Source organism: Eleutherodactylus coqui, chromosome 1, assembly GCF_035609145.1.
Source record: "Eleutherodactylus coqui strain aEleCoq1 chromosome 1, aEleCoq1.hap1, whole genome shotgun sequence".
Taxonomy (NCBI): Eukaryota; Metazoa; Chordata; class Amphibia; order Anura; family Eleutherodactylidae; genus Eleutherodactylus; species Eleutherodactylus coqui.
In genome coordinates this window covers 244,615,654-244,628,772 of record NC_089837.1, presented here as the reverse complement: position 1 = coordinate 244,628,772, position 13,119 = coordinate 244,615,654, and the positions used below count along the sequence as shown (strand labels likewise).

At 42.7% G+C, this 13,119-nt stretch overlaps 1 protein-coding gene across 2 annotated transcripts in view; it reads right to left on the bottom strand.

Annotated features, from left to right (window-relative positions):
- The window catches only part of ARMC2 (armadillo repeat containing 2), a 143,395-nt gene that overhangs the window by 42,491 nt on the left and 87,785 nt on the right, over positions 1-13,119 (bottom strand). For both annotated transcript variants that reach the window (XM_066607512.1, XM_066607503.1), the window contains exon 10: positions 9,038-9,261. In XM_066607512.1, coding sequence (XP_066463609.1) covers positions 9,038-9,261 — 224 coding nt within the window. The remainder of the gene's footprint in view (positions 1-9,037; positions 9,262-13,119) is intronic.

Genomic DNA, 13,119 nt, shown 5'->3' with positions numbered 1-13,119 from the left:
TACGGAGTGCCCTTGGTGAGTGTATCCCTGGAGCTCGCTCTTCATTTGTCCACCATAGGGACAACAAGACACTGAAGAGATGGTGGAGGGGAGATGCTTTTAAGGTTCTTCCTGTCCCTACAGAGGTTAGAGGGCATCCTTCATGTGTAAAGGGGCCGTCATAATAATGACTGGGGAAAAGCGCTGTTCCATATCATGCAATGGGCGGTATTCGTTGCAGAATCCGGGGGCGAACGACCACTCCGGATTCCACAATGCAAATATGCCAGTGTGCAGGCGGCCTTCGCGAAAAGAGAGTCTATCTGTACTGAGATTTCTCTTTAGAAGAAATTTGCAGATGTAGTATAGCTTAACTTGCCACTTAATACGCTAAGAATATATTCTGCACCACAGTTTCTTTCAATCACTTTTCAATGGATTTTTTAATGTTAACAATAGCAGTTCAATTGCTTAAAATAACTTGCCGTGGAAAGTTAATCATAGTCAAGATAAAATTTGCTACATCTCTATGTGCCTACTTGGACTAACTGCCCAATTAATTATTAGATAGTCAGGTGGATTTGTGGTTAGTTAAAAGATAGATATCAGAGTGTTACTATTAACAGAGTGTATTCTGAGCAGGGATGTTTAATGTATTTGTAAGTGACATAGGAGCAGGTTTAACAGGTAAGGTCTGTCTGCGGATGACATAAATGTGTGCAATAGGGTTGATACTTCTCCTGCTGGAGTCGAACATGGAGAAAGATTTAGGCCGACTGTCCACGGGTTTCGCGAAGTCCCGTGGCAGATCTCCGCCGACGAATCTCCGCCGGTCAGCCCTATCTGATAGATAGGCTGGCCGTGGAGAATCGGGGCAATTTGCAACATGCTGCGAATTGCCCGCCGCGAACGAGAATCGCAATGATTCTCCGCTCGTGGACAGGGGCCTGCGCTTTCCACAGCAATGCTATGGACAGGGGGCCTTATGTTCCATTTGGGCAGCAGAAAAGGGGAATCCCCGAGGCTGATCGGTCCCGTCTCTGGATGGAACCATAATAGGATCCGCCTGCTTTCCACCAAGCTGCCCGGCTTTTGGACGCATCGGTGACGGAGCGTCCAGCTGAAGGATCTGATGCAGATGTGAAAACACCCTTAGCATTACTGGATAAATAATCAAAACACTAAAAACTGCAGTTTACAGTTTCCAAATGTTAAGTAATGCATATAGGGAGAAAAAAATCCTCAGACTGAATATCATATGGGATCTTCTGTGTTATCCCAGACTTCAGAAAAAAAGGATTTAGGGGTCCCGATTTTTGACAGCCTCATAGTGCAGTCAGGCAACAGAGAAGAGGGACATTGTGGTCCTGCTATACTCAGCTATGGCGAGACCACATGTTGAATACGGTGTTCAGTTTGAGAAGACATTGATGAAAAAACGAAAGAGTCCAAACATGGCTTAAAATACTGGAAGGTCTCAAACAAAACAAAACAGGAAAGACTTAAAGGGGTGGTCTCGCGAAAGCAAGTGGGTCTATACACTTCTGTATGGCCATATTAATGCACTTTGTAATATACATCGTGCATTAAATATGAGCCATACAGAAGTTATTCACTTACCTGCTCCGTTGCTAGCGTCCCCGTTGCCATGGTTACGTCTAACTTCAGTGTCTTCTTGCTTTTTTAGACGCGCTTGCGCAGATGCATCTTCTCCCTTCGGCTGGTCTTGGAAGCATCGGAGTTTTGGCTCCGCCCCCTTTTCGCGTCATCGCGTAGCTCCGCCCCTGTCATGTGCCGATTCCAGCCAATCAGGAGGCTGGAACCGGCACACGTCATGGGGCGGAGCTACGCGATGATGCGTACAAGGGGGCGGAGCCAAAATGCCGATGCTGCCGAGCGGAGCCGAAGGGAGAAGACGGATCTGCGCAAGCGCGTCTAAAAAGGCAAGAAGACACCGAAATTAGACGGAACCATGGCGACGGGGACGCTAGCAACGGAGCAGGTAAGTGAATAACTTCTGTATGGCTCATATTTAATGCACGATGTATATTACAAAGTGCATTAATATGGCCATACAGAAGTGTATAGACCCACTTGCTTTCGCGAGACCACCCCTTTAAAGTACTTTATCTCTATATCTTGGAGGAAATAAGGAAAGGGGAGAGAGGGGTGAGATGACCAGAACTTTTAAATATACTAAAAGTATAAATAAGGTTTAAGAAGGAAGTGTATTTATCTAGAAACTAAACACTAGGAACAAGGGGGCATTAGGAGATATTATTTTACTGAAAAATTATTAGATGCTTGGAAAACCAGCAATTAAAGAATTGAAACAGGCCAGGGATAAGCATAGGTCTATCCTAAGTTAGGAGGAAAAAGTAAATAATATAAGGGCAGACTAGATGGACCATGTGTTTTTGTTCTGCTGTCAATTTTCTATGTTTCTCGTGTTAGATAAACCAATCTCCTTTAACCCCTTCCCTGACCATGACGTAAGGGTACGTCATGGGAGCGGGGTCCTTTCCGCAAAATGGCATACCCTTACGTCATAGGGATAGCGCAAGATCATGACAGATCTCGCTCTATCCAGCAGACGGAGCCGGCTGTCAGTCATAGCCGGCCTCCCGTTGCATCTGCCGCGATCTAAGTTGCTGGGCTCTCGCGATATAATCCCAGAGAGAAGCCCAGCCTGTTGCCATGGCAACAGGACGCCAGATACCGGCGTCCTTTGTTGCCAGAGCCTATGATCTGTATAAGCGATAAGGCATGGCAGGACAGAACTCCTGCCATGCCTTATCACAGCGATCATCAGTGCTGTGCTTTAAGTCCCCCAGAGGGACATAGAGAGTGTAAAAAAAATAAAATAATAAAAATGTAAAGAAAGAAAAAAAAAACCCCTTTAATGCTTTTTCTCATATTAGCATAAAAAAAGGTTAAAAAAGAATTAAAATGGCAAATATTTGGTATCGACACGTCCGTAACGACGTGTACAATAAGTTGAATTCCCTTTTTATTCTGCACGGCAAAAAGCGTTAAAAACACAAATAAAACCAGAGGCAAAATGCAAATTTTTAGCATTTTACCTCCAAAAAAATGCAATAAAAATGATCAAAAAAGCCGTATATTCCCCAAAATGCCACCAATAAAAACTACAGCTCGTCTCGCAAAAAATAAGCCCTCACTGAGCTCCGTACATAGAAAAATAAAAAAGTTATAGGACTTTGAATGCAGCGATTTAGGGAAAAAAAAGGATTTCCAAAAAAAGGGTTTTTTATAGCAGAAAAGTGGAAAAACCTAAAAAAAAATATAAGAAATTTGGTATCGTTTTAACCGTACCAACCCGCAATAAAAAAGTATTGTATCATTTATGCTGCATGATTAACGCTTTAAAAAAAAAATAAAAATCTATGGAAGAATGTATGCGTTTTCTCTCCCTGCTATCATAAAAAAAAACTATAAAAGTTTTACCATATAGTCTATTTACCCAAAAATGGCACTGATAAAAACTACAGTTCGCCACGCAAAAAACAAGCCCTTATACGGCCGTGTCGACGGAAAAGTAAAAAAGTTATGGCTTTTGAAAAATGGAGATGAAAATCCGCCAGAAATCGTTGCGTCCTTAAGCCCAAAAGAGGCCATGTCATTAAGGGGTTAAAGGGGTTTTCCAGGGTTTAACTACAGATGAGTTATCCTCAGCAGGGGTCTACCGCTTGGGATTCCTGCAAATCAGCTGTTTGCTAGGCCCACTGTGTAAGCAGACAGAGCCAGAGGCAGATAGCTCTTTCCACATTGCAGCAGCCCAGGTTGGCTGATATCGCTTCCACTGAATTCAATGAGTCTGGGGACAGTCTCTCTTAATAGTAGTAGATAACCTTTACTGATATCAAGATTTATCAGAATGAAGCATATGGATTAAAGTCCCTTTACATGCAACGATTATTGTACAAAATTTGTTCAAACGGACGAAAATGAGCGATAATCGTTACGCAGGCATCGGGCACTTTTCGCATGAACAATGATTTTAAGGTGAAATTAAAATTCATCGTTCAGCCACTGAGAAATAAAGCAAACATATTTATCTCTCAATAGACCGTACACTGTTCTCCCCACGTCATATTTACACTAGCTGGGAGAGAACAAAGCAATCTGCATTGTTTGTTTAAACACACGCTGGGCTCTGTAAATATCTCCTGGAGGCCCTTTTACTTGCAAATGAAGATGATAAAGTGCTAATGGCCATTAACACGTTATGCAAATAGATTACTAAATCTTTCAGTCATACGAAAGATAATCTTTGCGTGTAAAAGTGCCTTTAGTCAAGTTAACTCTTAATGACAAAAGTTCAAATGCAAACATATTATGAGAAACATAGTGGTAAAGGGGTTTTTCTGCAGTACACTATTGATGACTTAAAGGGGTTGTCCCGTGAAATCAAGTGGGGTTATACACTTCTGTATGGCCATATTAATGCACTTTGTAATATACATCGTGCATTAAATATAAGCCATACAGAAGTTATACACTTACCCACTCCGTTGCTGGCGTCCCCGTCTCCATGGCTCCGACTAATTTCTGTATCTTGTGCCTTCTTTAGACGCGCTTGTGCTGTCCGGTCTTCTGCGGTGTTGACTGGGGCCGGAGAGCTGGTCTGCGCATCGTCACCTTAGCTCCGCCTCCGTCACGTGGTGCCGATCAGCCAATTAGGTGGCTGTAATCAGCAGTGGAACGCAAGACAGGAGAAGATAATCCATGGTGCACCATGGGAGAAGACCCGCGGTGCACCATGGGAGAAAACCGCGGTGCACCTTGGGAAAGGACTGGCGGCCATCTTTAAAAGAAGAAAAGAAGAAACTGCCCGAACGGGGATGCAAGTAAGCGATTTTTTTTTTAAATAACAAAGGGATTGTTTTTAACGGGGCACAATGTGGGGGTATGTAGAAAAATTTTTTTGATTTCACCGCGGGACAACCCCTTTAACCTCAGGATAGGTCATCAATAGTTAATCAACGGTGGTCCGCCACTTAGGATACCTGTCTGTCAGGTGACTGAAATGACAGCAGTGCTCCAGTGAGCGCACTGTCATTTCAGTCCATACTAGGCACAGCGCTGTACACTTTATAGCAGCTGTTTCTGGTATTGCAGCTCAGCCACTCTCAGGCCATGGGATCAATGCATGCAATGTCACAGGCCAGAGAATAGGCCGCTATGCTCACCCGAGCGTCGCAGCCTCTTCAATCGGACGATCAGTGTGGATCGTGAATGGCAGACTCTGACGATCAACTATTGATGACCTATCCTGAAAATACGTGATCAATAGCACAGTCCTGGAAAATCCCATCAAGTCAGCCAGCTTTCTTCAGTAAAACAAAATATATACAGTAAATAGAATGTGCATTTGTTAAGTGAAGCATAGTCTGCTTTTTTTTAGCAATATGCATTATTTATAGAGATGAGTGAGCATACTCGTCCGAGCTTGATGCTCGTTCGAGTATTAGGGTGCTCGAGATGCTCGTTACTCGAGACGAGCACCACGCGGTACTCGTCTCGATTAAACAAGCACTGACCATTGAATTCAATGGAGCCGGCAATACAGCCGGCTCCATTGAAAGCAATGGGCTGCCGGCGAGCGCGGGATGAATTGTCGGGAAGGGCTTAAATATATAAGCCCTTCCCTGCAATTCATCCAGAAATGTGTAAAAATAAAAAAATATATATATACACTCACCTGGTCCCGGCAGACGGAATTCAGCACGGCCGGCGGCAGTCCTCCTGAACTGCTCTGAACAGCTGTGAGTAGTATTCAGCAGCCGGGGATTTAAAATCCCCGCCTGCTGAATAAGCTGCCTCTAATTGGTCACAGCCTGACCAATCAGAGGCAGATCTCACTCACACACCCGTTCATGAATTCATGAATGGGTGAGTGACTGCTGCCTCTCATTGGCTCAGCGCAGGGACCAATCTGATTCCCGACAATTCATCCCGCGATCGCCGGCAGCCCATTGCTTTCAATGGAGCCGGCTGTATTGCCGGCTCCATTGAATTCAATAAGCTAGTATCGTTCTTCTCTGCCACAGCTGTTACAGCTGTGGCAGAGGAGAACGATCTTTATGCTGACAGTGCGGGGGGGGGGGGGGGGGTCTCACTCTTCCCACTATTGTGGCTTAATAGTGGGACCTGGGAACTTGAGATGCAGCCCAACATGTAGCCCCTCGCCTGCCCTATCCGTTTCTGTGTCGTTCCCATCACTTTCTTGAATTTCCCAGGTTTTCACAAATGAAAACCTTAGCAAGCATCGGCGATATACAAAAATGCTCGAGTCGCCCATTGACTTTAATGGGGTTCGTTACTCGAAATGAACTCTCGAGCATCACTGAAAGTTCGACTCGAGTAACGATCACCCGAGCATTTTGGTGCTCGCTCATCTCTAATTATATACCATAAGTTGTATGCAAGTTATTTATGAGGAACTTAGTGTTAAACAAACATAGCATACGGTCAGATAACTCTGCCTTCAATATTATAAACTACGTTCCATACATGGAGAGCATATTCTTTTAGTAAAGAGCAGACAGGCAAGTCAATTGCCTTTTAATAAGATACGAGATTTATCGAGGACGTAGCTTACAGGCAACAATTAGCATTAAAGGAGATGTCCCGCGCCGAAACGGGTTTTTTTTTTTTTTAACCCCCCCCCCCCGTTCGGCGCGAGACAACCCCGATGCAGGGGTTAAAAAAACCACCCGCACAGCGCTTACCTGAATCCCGGCGGTCCGGCGTCTTCATACTCACCTGCTGAAGATGGCCGCCGGGATCTTCTACCTTCGTGGACCGCAGCTCTTCTGTGCGGTCCACTGCCGATTCCAGCCTCCTGATTGGCTGGAATCGGCACGTGACGGGGCGGAGCTACACGGAGCCGCTCTCTGGCACGAGCGGCTCCATAGAAGACTGCTGAAGACCCGGACTGCGCAAGCGCGGCTAATTTGGCCATCGGAGGCCAAAAATTAGTCGGCTCCATGGAGACGAGGACGCTAGCAACGGAGCAGGTAAGTATAAAACTATTTATAACTTCTGTATGGCTCATAATTAATGCACAATGTACATTACAAAGTGCATTATTATGGCCATACAGAAGTGTATAGACCCACTTGCTGCCTCGGGACATCTCCTTTAATATCCAAGTCTAGTTTATTTATATTTTTATTATATTATATACACACATACCTATAATGTTAAAAAACACTTCACCCTTCTCCTTTACATTCTCAGCTGTAACTGACAGCTAAGAACCTGATCTGCTGCTGCTTGATTGTCTGGCTTAATTGAAGGGATTTTCCAGGACTATGCTCTTGATGACCTGTTTTCAGGATAGGTCATCAATAGTTGATCGACAGAGTCTGCCATTCTACAATCCTGCTTGATTGCAGGAGCAGAGGCTTTAATCCTGCACGTATTTTTGCTATTGGCGGGGATTAAAGCCCAGGAACATTAGCCGTATATTTACTACGATTGGTCCTTGAGGGCTTCATTTCACTTAGATGTAAGAGGCAGTCTTCTTTTGAGTCTTTTTAATGTTTCAATACAGCCAGGTAGAGCCCAAGTCAAATATTTAAATTATATAAATCTTACATGAGGAGCAGTGGCTAATATGGATGATTAAGAAACTAAAGTTACAAATGACAGTCTATCCTCTAGATTAGTTAAACTGTGTCTCAGGTCTAACCCGATGATAAAGCTATCCACTTCATCTCCTATATTCTATTTCCCTACTGTCACTAAGCTTCAATCTTCTTCTCCTTCTGTATAATCCATCTGGCTGCCGTTCGCCTTCACTCATGGCTGATGTCTTTCTCTATGGATTCTGTTTCTTTTCACTCTGCTCCCTGTACTGGTTCTTATAGCCCAGCGCCATGGTAGAGCAATGATAGCATCTTCTGAGCGGTTTCTTTGAATCTGATCTTTCATACATGCAGTCTTTATTCACTGATGCTGTCTGCCCATCCATCTGCTCCCCATGGTTGAACTGGATGTCCAAAGGTACAAGACACCAGGACACTTGAATAACATTTTAACATTTCATATCTACGCCTCAATTAGAGTATAATTTGGTATGACATTAGCATAACATTGTACATACAATGTATGTATGTGATTATATATCTAATACTCTGCTCTTTGAGACATTATTGCCTGCTTCATGTTGCCAGATGGATTCTATTTAAGTTAGGGCTTATTCAGACGACCGTATATCGGCCGGGTATTCACACCCAGCCAATATACGGTGTCCCTCTCTGCAGGGGGAGCAGGCTGGAAGAACCGGGAGCAGTGCTCTGAGCTCCTGCCCTGTCTCCGCTCCTGGGCACAATTTGCAATAAGAGGAGGTGGGGCTAAGTTCTGAGACTTAGCTCTGCCCCCGCCCCCTCCCATTGCAAATAGTGCTGAGATGCAGAGGAGGCAGGAGCTCAGAGCACTGCTCCCGGCTCTTCCAGTCTCCTCCCCCTGCAGAGAGGGACACCGTATATTGGCTGGGCGTGAATACCCAGCCGTTAAACGGTCGCCTGAATAAGCCCTTAGGTTTAGATTCAACAGGTCTGGCAGTAATCATACCTGGGTGTGGCAGGTGAAATTGAACCCAAGTGTCAATTAAATTTGGTTAACTGGTTGATTAGTAGTTAAGGGAGCAATTATTTATTGACATAGGGCCAGGTATGACTGAACAATATTTTTCATTCTATAAATGAAATTAGCATTTTGTGTTCACTTGAGTTGTCTTTGTCAAATATAAAAACTAGTTTAATAATAATTTGAAAAATCCAAGTGTGACAAATATGAACAAAGAAGAAGTTAGGATGGCGCAAATATTTTTTCACAGTAGTGTACTAAATCCTCCATAATCCTAAATTTGTAGCCTTGCTTTGGTACTTTATGGGTCTCTATTATTAGTAACCTAAGACGGTAAAAAATAAATAGCACAAATATTTCCTAGGCTCCTATGCACACACCTCAGGAAGCTAATGTCAAGTTTAGCAACCAAAGTATTAATGATTATGGCAGAACAGACCTGAACTAGAAGATGACTCATATTCAAAGAAGTGTTTTCTGGCACGGTGTTGAATTGGATGATCTGCTTCATTAACTCTATCAATATTTCCACTGCTTGTCTTTTGAGTAATTCTTGGAGTAGCACTTTATTCCCAGACAGAAATTTAATAGTCCCCAAACAATATAAGAAAGCCTCACTGTTAGCATGCACATCTTCATTCTGCAGGACCTCTAGCAGGACACCTGCAAGAAACATTGACAATTCAGTATCAAGACAAAGTTTGTAAGAAGCTTATAAAATCAGGCTATAGATACAAATGGTTTCACATCAGCGTTAGAGATTCCGCTTTCCTGCTCAGTTCGGGAAGCAGGAAAGGCAAATCCCTGTTGCCAAACGGCTTTGTCTTAGGATAGAACTGAACAGCACCGAATGGATCCCATTGACTACAATGGGGTCTGTTGACTTTCCACTTAGCTGCCCGGCTTTCAGCCAGAAGAAAAAGCACAGCATGCAGCATTTTTCTTCCAGTGTTTTGTGCATGATCAACGACAGAACCTTCGACCAGAGGTTCCAACACAGATGTGAAACCACTAGAGATAAGCGAGCATACTCGCTAAGGCAAATTACTCGAGCGAGTAGTGCCTTATGCGAGTACCTGCCCGCTCATCTCTAAAGATTGGGGTGCCGGCGGGGAGAGCGGTGAGTTGCGGGAGTGAGCAAGAAGGAGCGGGGGGGGGGGGGGGGGGGGTAGAGAGCGAGAGAGAGAGCGAGATCTTTACCCCGTTCCTCCCCGCTCTCCCCTGCCAGCACCCTAATCTTTAGAGATGAGCGGGCAGGTACTCGCATAAGGCACTACTCACTCGAGTAGTTTGCCTTAGCGAGTACGCTCGCTCATCTCTAGAAACCACCCTTACTTCTATGAAAGCATATTTGGAAATTTGTGCACTACAATACATGTATGCTTTCTTTGATTTGATCGATGTGACTGATTCATGTTATCAGATTTTTTTTATCAATATCTTTTTGTTAAATAGATGTACAAAGAGGTATAGTATTACTTAAAATACTTTCCACTTAAGGTTCAGTTTACTGCGTTTTAGCCAATTACGTGGAAACCCTGACAATATTATTGTATTTGTATATTTTGTGTGTATATGCACGCACACACAATATATACCAATACAATAATATATATATTTTTATATATAATATTGTATTTGGAGCTACGTTTTCTTAGGATTTCCACGTAATTTGCTAAAATGCACTAAACTGAACCTTAAGTGGAAAGTATTTTAAGTAATGCATACTAAACCTCTTTATACATATATTTACTATTAAAAGATATTGATGAAAAAAAATATGATAACATACATATATACTTTTATTCATCAATTTAATATACACTACCGTTCAAAAGTTTGGGGTCACATTGAAATGTCCTTATTTTTGAAGGAAAAGCACTGTACTTTTCAATGAAGATAACTTTAAACTAGTCCTAACTTTAAACAAATGCACTCTATACATTGCTAATGTGGTAAATGACTATTCTAGCTGCAAATGCCTGTTTTTTTGTGCAAAATCTACAAAGGTGAATAGAGGCCCATTTCCAGCAACTATCACTCCAGTGTTCTAATGGTACAATGTGTTTGCTCATGGGCTCAGAAGGCTAATTGATGATTAGAAAACCCTTGTGCAATCATGTTCACACATCTGAAAACAGTCTAGCTCGTTACAGAAGCTACAAAACTGACCTTCCTGTGAGCAGATTGAGTTTCTGGAGCATCACATTTGTGGGGTCAATTAAACGCTCAAAATGGCCAGAAAAAGAGAACTTTCATCTGAAACTCGACAGTCTATTCTTGTTCTTAGAAATGAAGGCTATTCCATGCGAGAAATTGCTAAGAAATTGAAGATTTCCTACAACGGTGTGTACTACTCCCTTCAGAGGACAGCACAAACAGGCTCTAACCAGAGTAGAAAAAGAAGTAGGAGGCTGCGTTGCACAACTAAGCAAGAAGATAAGCACATTAGAGTCTCTAGTTTGAGAAACAGACGCCTCACAGGTACCCAACTGGCATCTTCATTAAATAGTACCTGCAAAACACCAGTGTCAACATCTACAGTGAAGAGGCGGCTGCGGGATTTTGGGCTTCAGGGCAGAGTGGCAAAGAAAAAGCCATATCTGAGACTGGCCAAGAAAAGAAAAAGATTAAGATGGGCAAAAGAACACAGACATTGGACAGAGGAAGACTGGAAAAAAGTGTTGTGGACGGATGAATCCAAGTTTGAGGTGTTTGGATCACAAAGAAGAACGTTTGTGAGATGCAGAACAAATGAAAAGATGCTGGAAGAATGCCTGACGCCATCTGTTAAGCATGGTGGAGGTAATGTGATGGTCTGGGGTTGCTTTGGTGCTGGTAAGGTGGGAGATTTGTACAGGGTAAAAGGGATTCTGAATAAGGAAGGCTATCACTCCATTTTGCAACGCCATGCCATACCCAGTGGACAGCGCTTGACTGGAACCAATTTCATCCTACAACAGGACAATGACCCTAAACACACCTCCAAATTGTGCAAGAACTATTTACAGCAGAAGCAGGCAGCTGGTATTCTATCGGTAATGGAGTGGCCAGCGCAGTCACCAGATCTGAACCCCATTGAGCTGTTGTGGGAGCAGCTTGACCGTATGGTACGCCAGAAGTGCCCATCCAACCAATCCAACTTGTGGGAGATGCTTCTAGAAGCGTGGGGTGCAATTTCACAAGCTTACCTCAACAAATTAACAGCTAGAATGTCAAAGGTGTGCAATGCTGTAATTGCTGCAAAAGGAGGATTCTTTGACGAAAGCAAAGTTTCATGTAAAAACAATGTTATTTCAAATACAAATCATTATTTCTAACCTTGTCAATGTCTTGACTCTATTTTCTATTCATTTCACAACGCATGGTGGTGAATAAGTGTGACTTTTCATGGAAAACACAAAATTGTTTGGGTGACCCCAAACTTTTGAACGGTAGTGTACAGTAACATAAACATGTTTGTAAATTAGCTATGCCGATGGCAAAAGGTCATCCTGTTTTTCTGATGAACTGCGCATGTGCTTATGTTTTTCCCAGGCGCCTGTGCGGTTCATCCTAATGCAAGGACGGCCCTTACATTAAAGAGTAAACTAAATTTTCAAAAACTTTTGCATGTCATAATGACACTTTAAAGGTTTTAATGGGTGGGTAATTAGTGCTGAAAACCTCATCACTCAAACAAAGGAGCAGAAGAGTTCACTGTGCCTGATCAGTGCTTTTCGGTTTTCCTTAGAGGGGTGTTGAGTTTTTTTCAAATTTTAGTTACATTTCAAACGTTTTTCCTATTAAAATCTTAACTGCAAGATATTTAAAATTTGGACGTACAAGTACAGACCAAGCCACAAAAACTCATTGATTGTACACATGACATTAACAGTAGTTCGGTGATTTTGACAGTGGGACCAAGTGACCATATCATGGAATCACGGAACAGCAAACAATTTTAATAGCAGGCAATTACAAACATGTTTAAGGTAATATAAATGCATGAATAAAGCTTAGTTATTGAGTTGGGCTGGTTTGACTTTTGGCGCTTACGTCACCCAGATAGCTATGAATAAACTTGTTATTCCTCAGGTCAAAATATACCATCAAGAATTGACTACATACTCGGTTCCCCAACACTAGCTATTTATTTATCCTCTATAACCCACTGTCCTCGAGGTATATCGGACCATAGCCCGATACACTTATCCTTGTAATTTCCCAGACAAATAATAATTCCAACCTGGAAATTACATCCTTTCTGGCTTAAATTAAATGTTAAGCTGAAGTTTTAAGTTATGGTCCACATTGCCACTTTCAGTGGCGGAACGTATACACAGTCAAAATGGCCATACAGCCTAAATGCCTCTACACTTTGCAGCACATGCCAATAAAAATACCAAAGCACTTCTTTCAATCATTAAACTATCTTCTAATAACATCCATATGGGGCTCATCTCGTTCCAAGCTAAAACTATCCACTCTACAAAGACCAAAAGATCAGGCTAGAACGGCTCTACCAGTCCTTCAGTTATA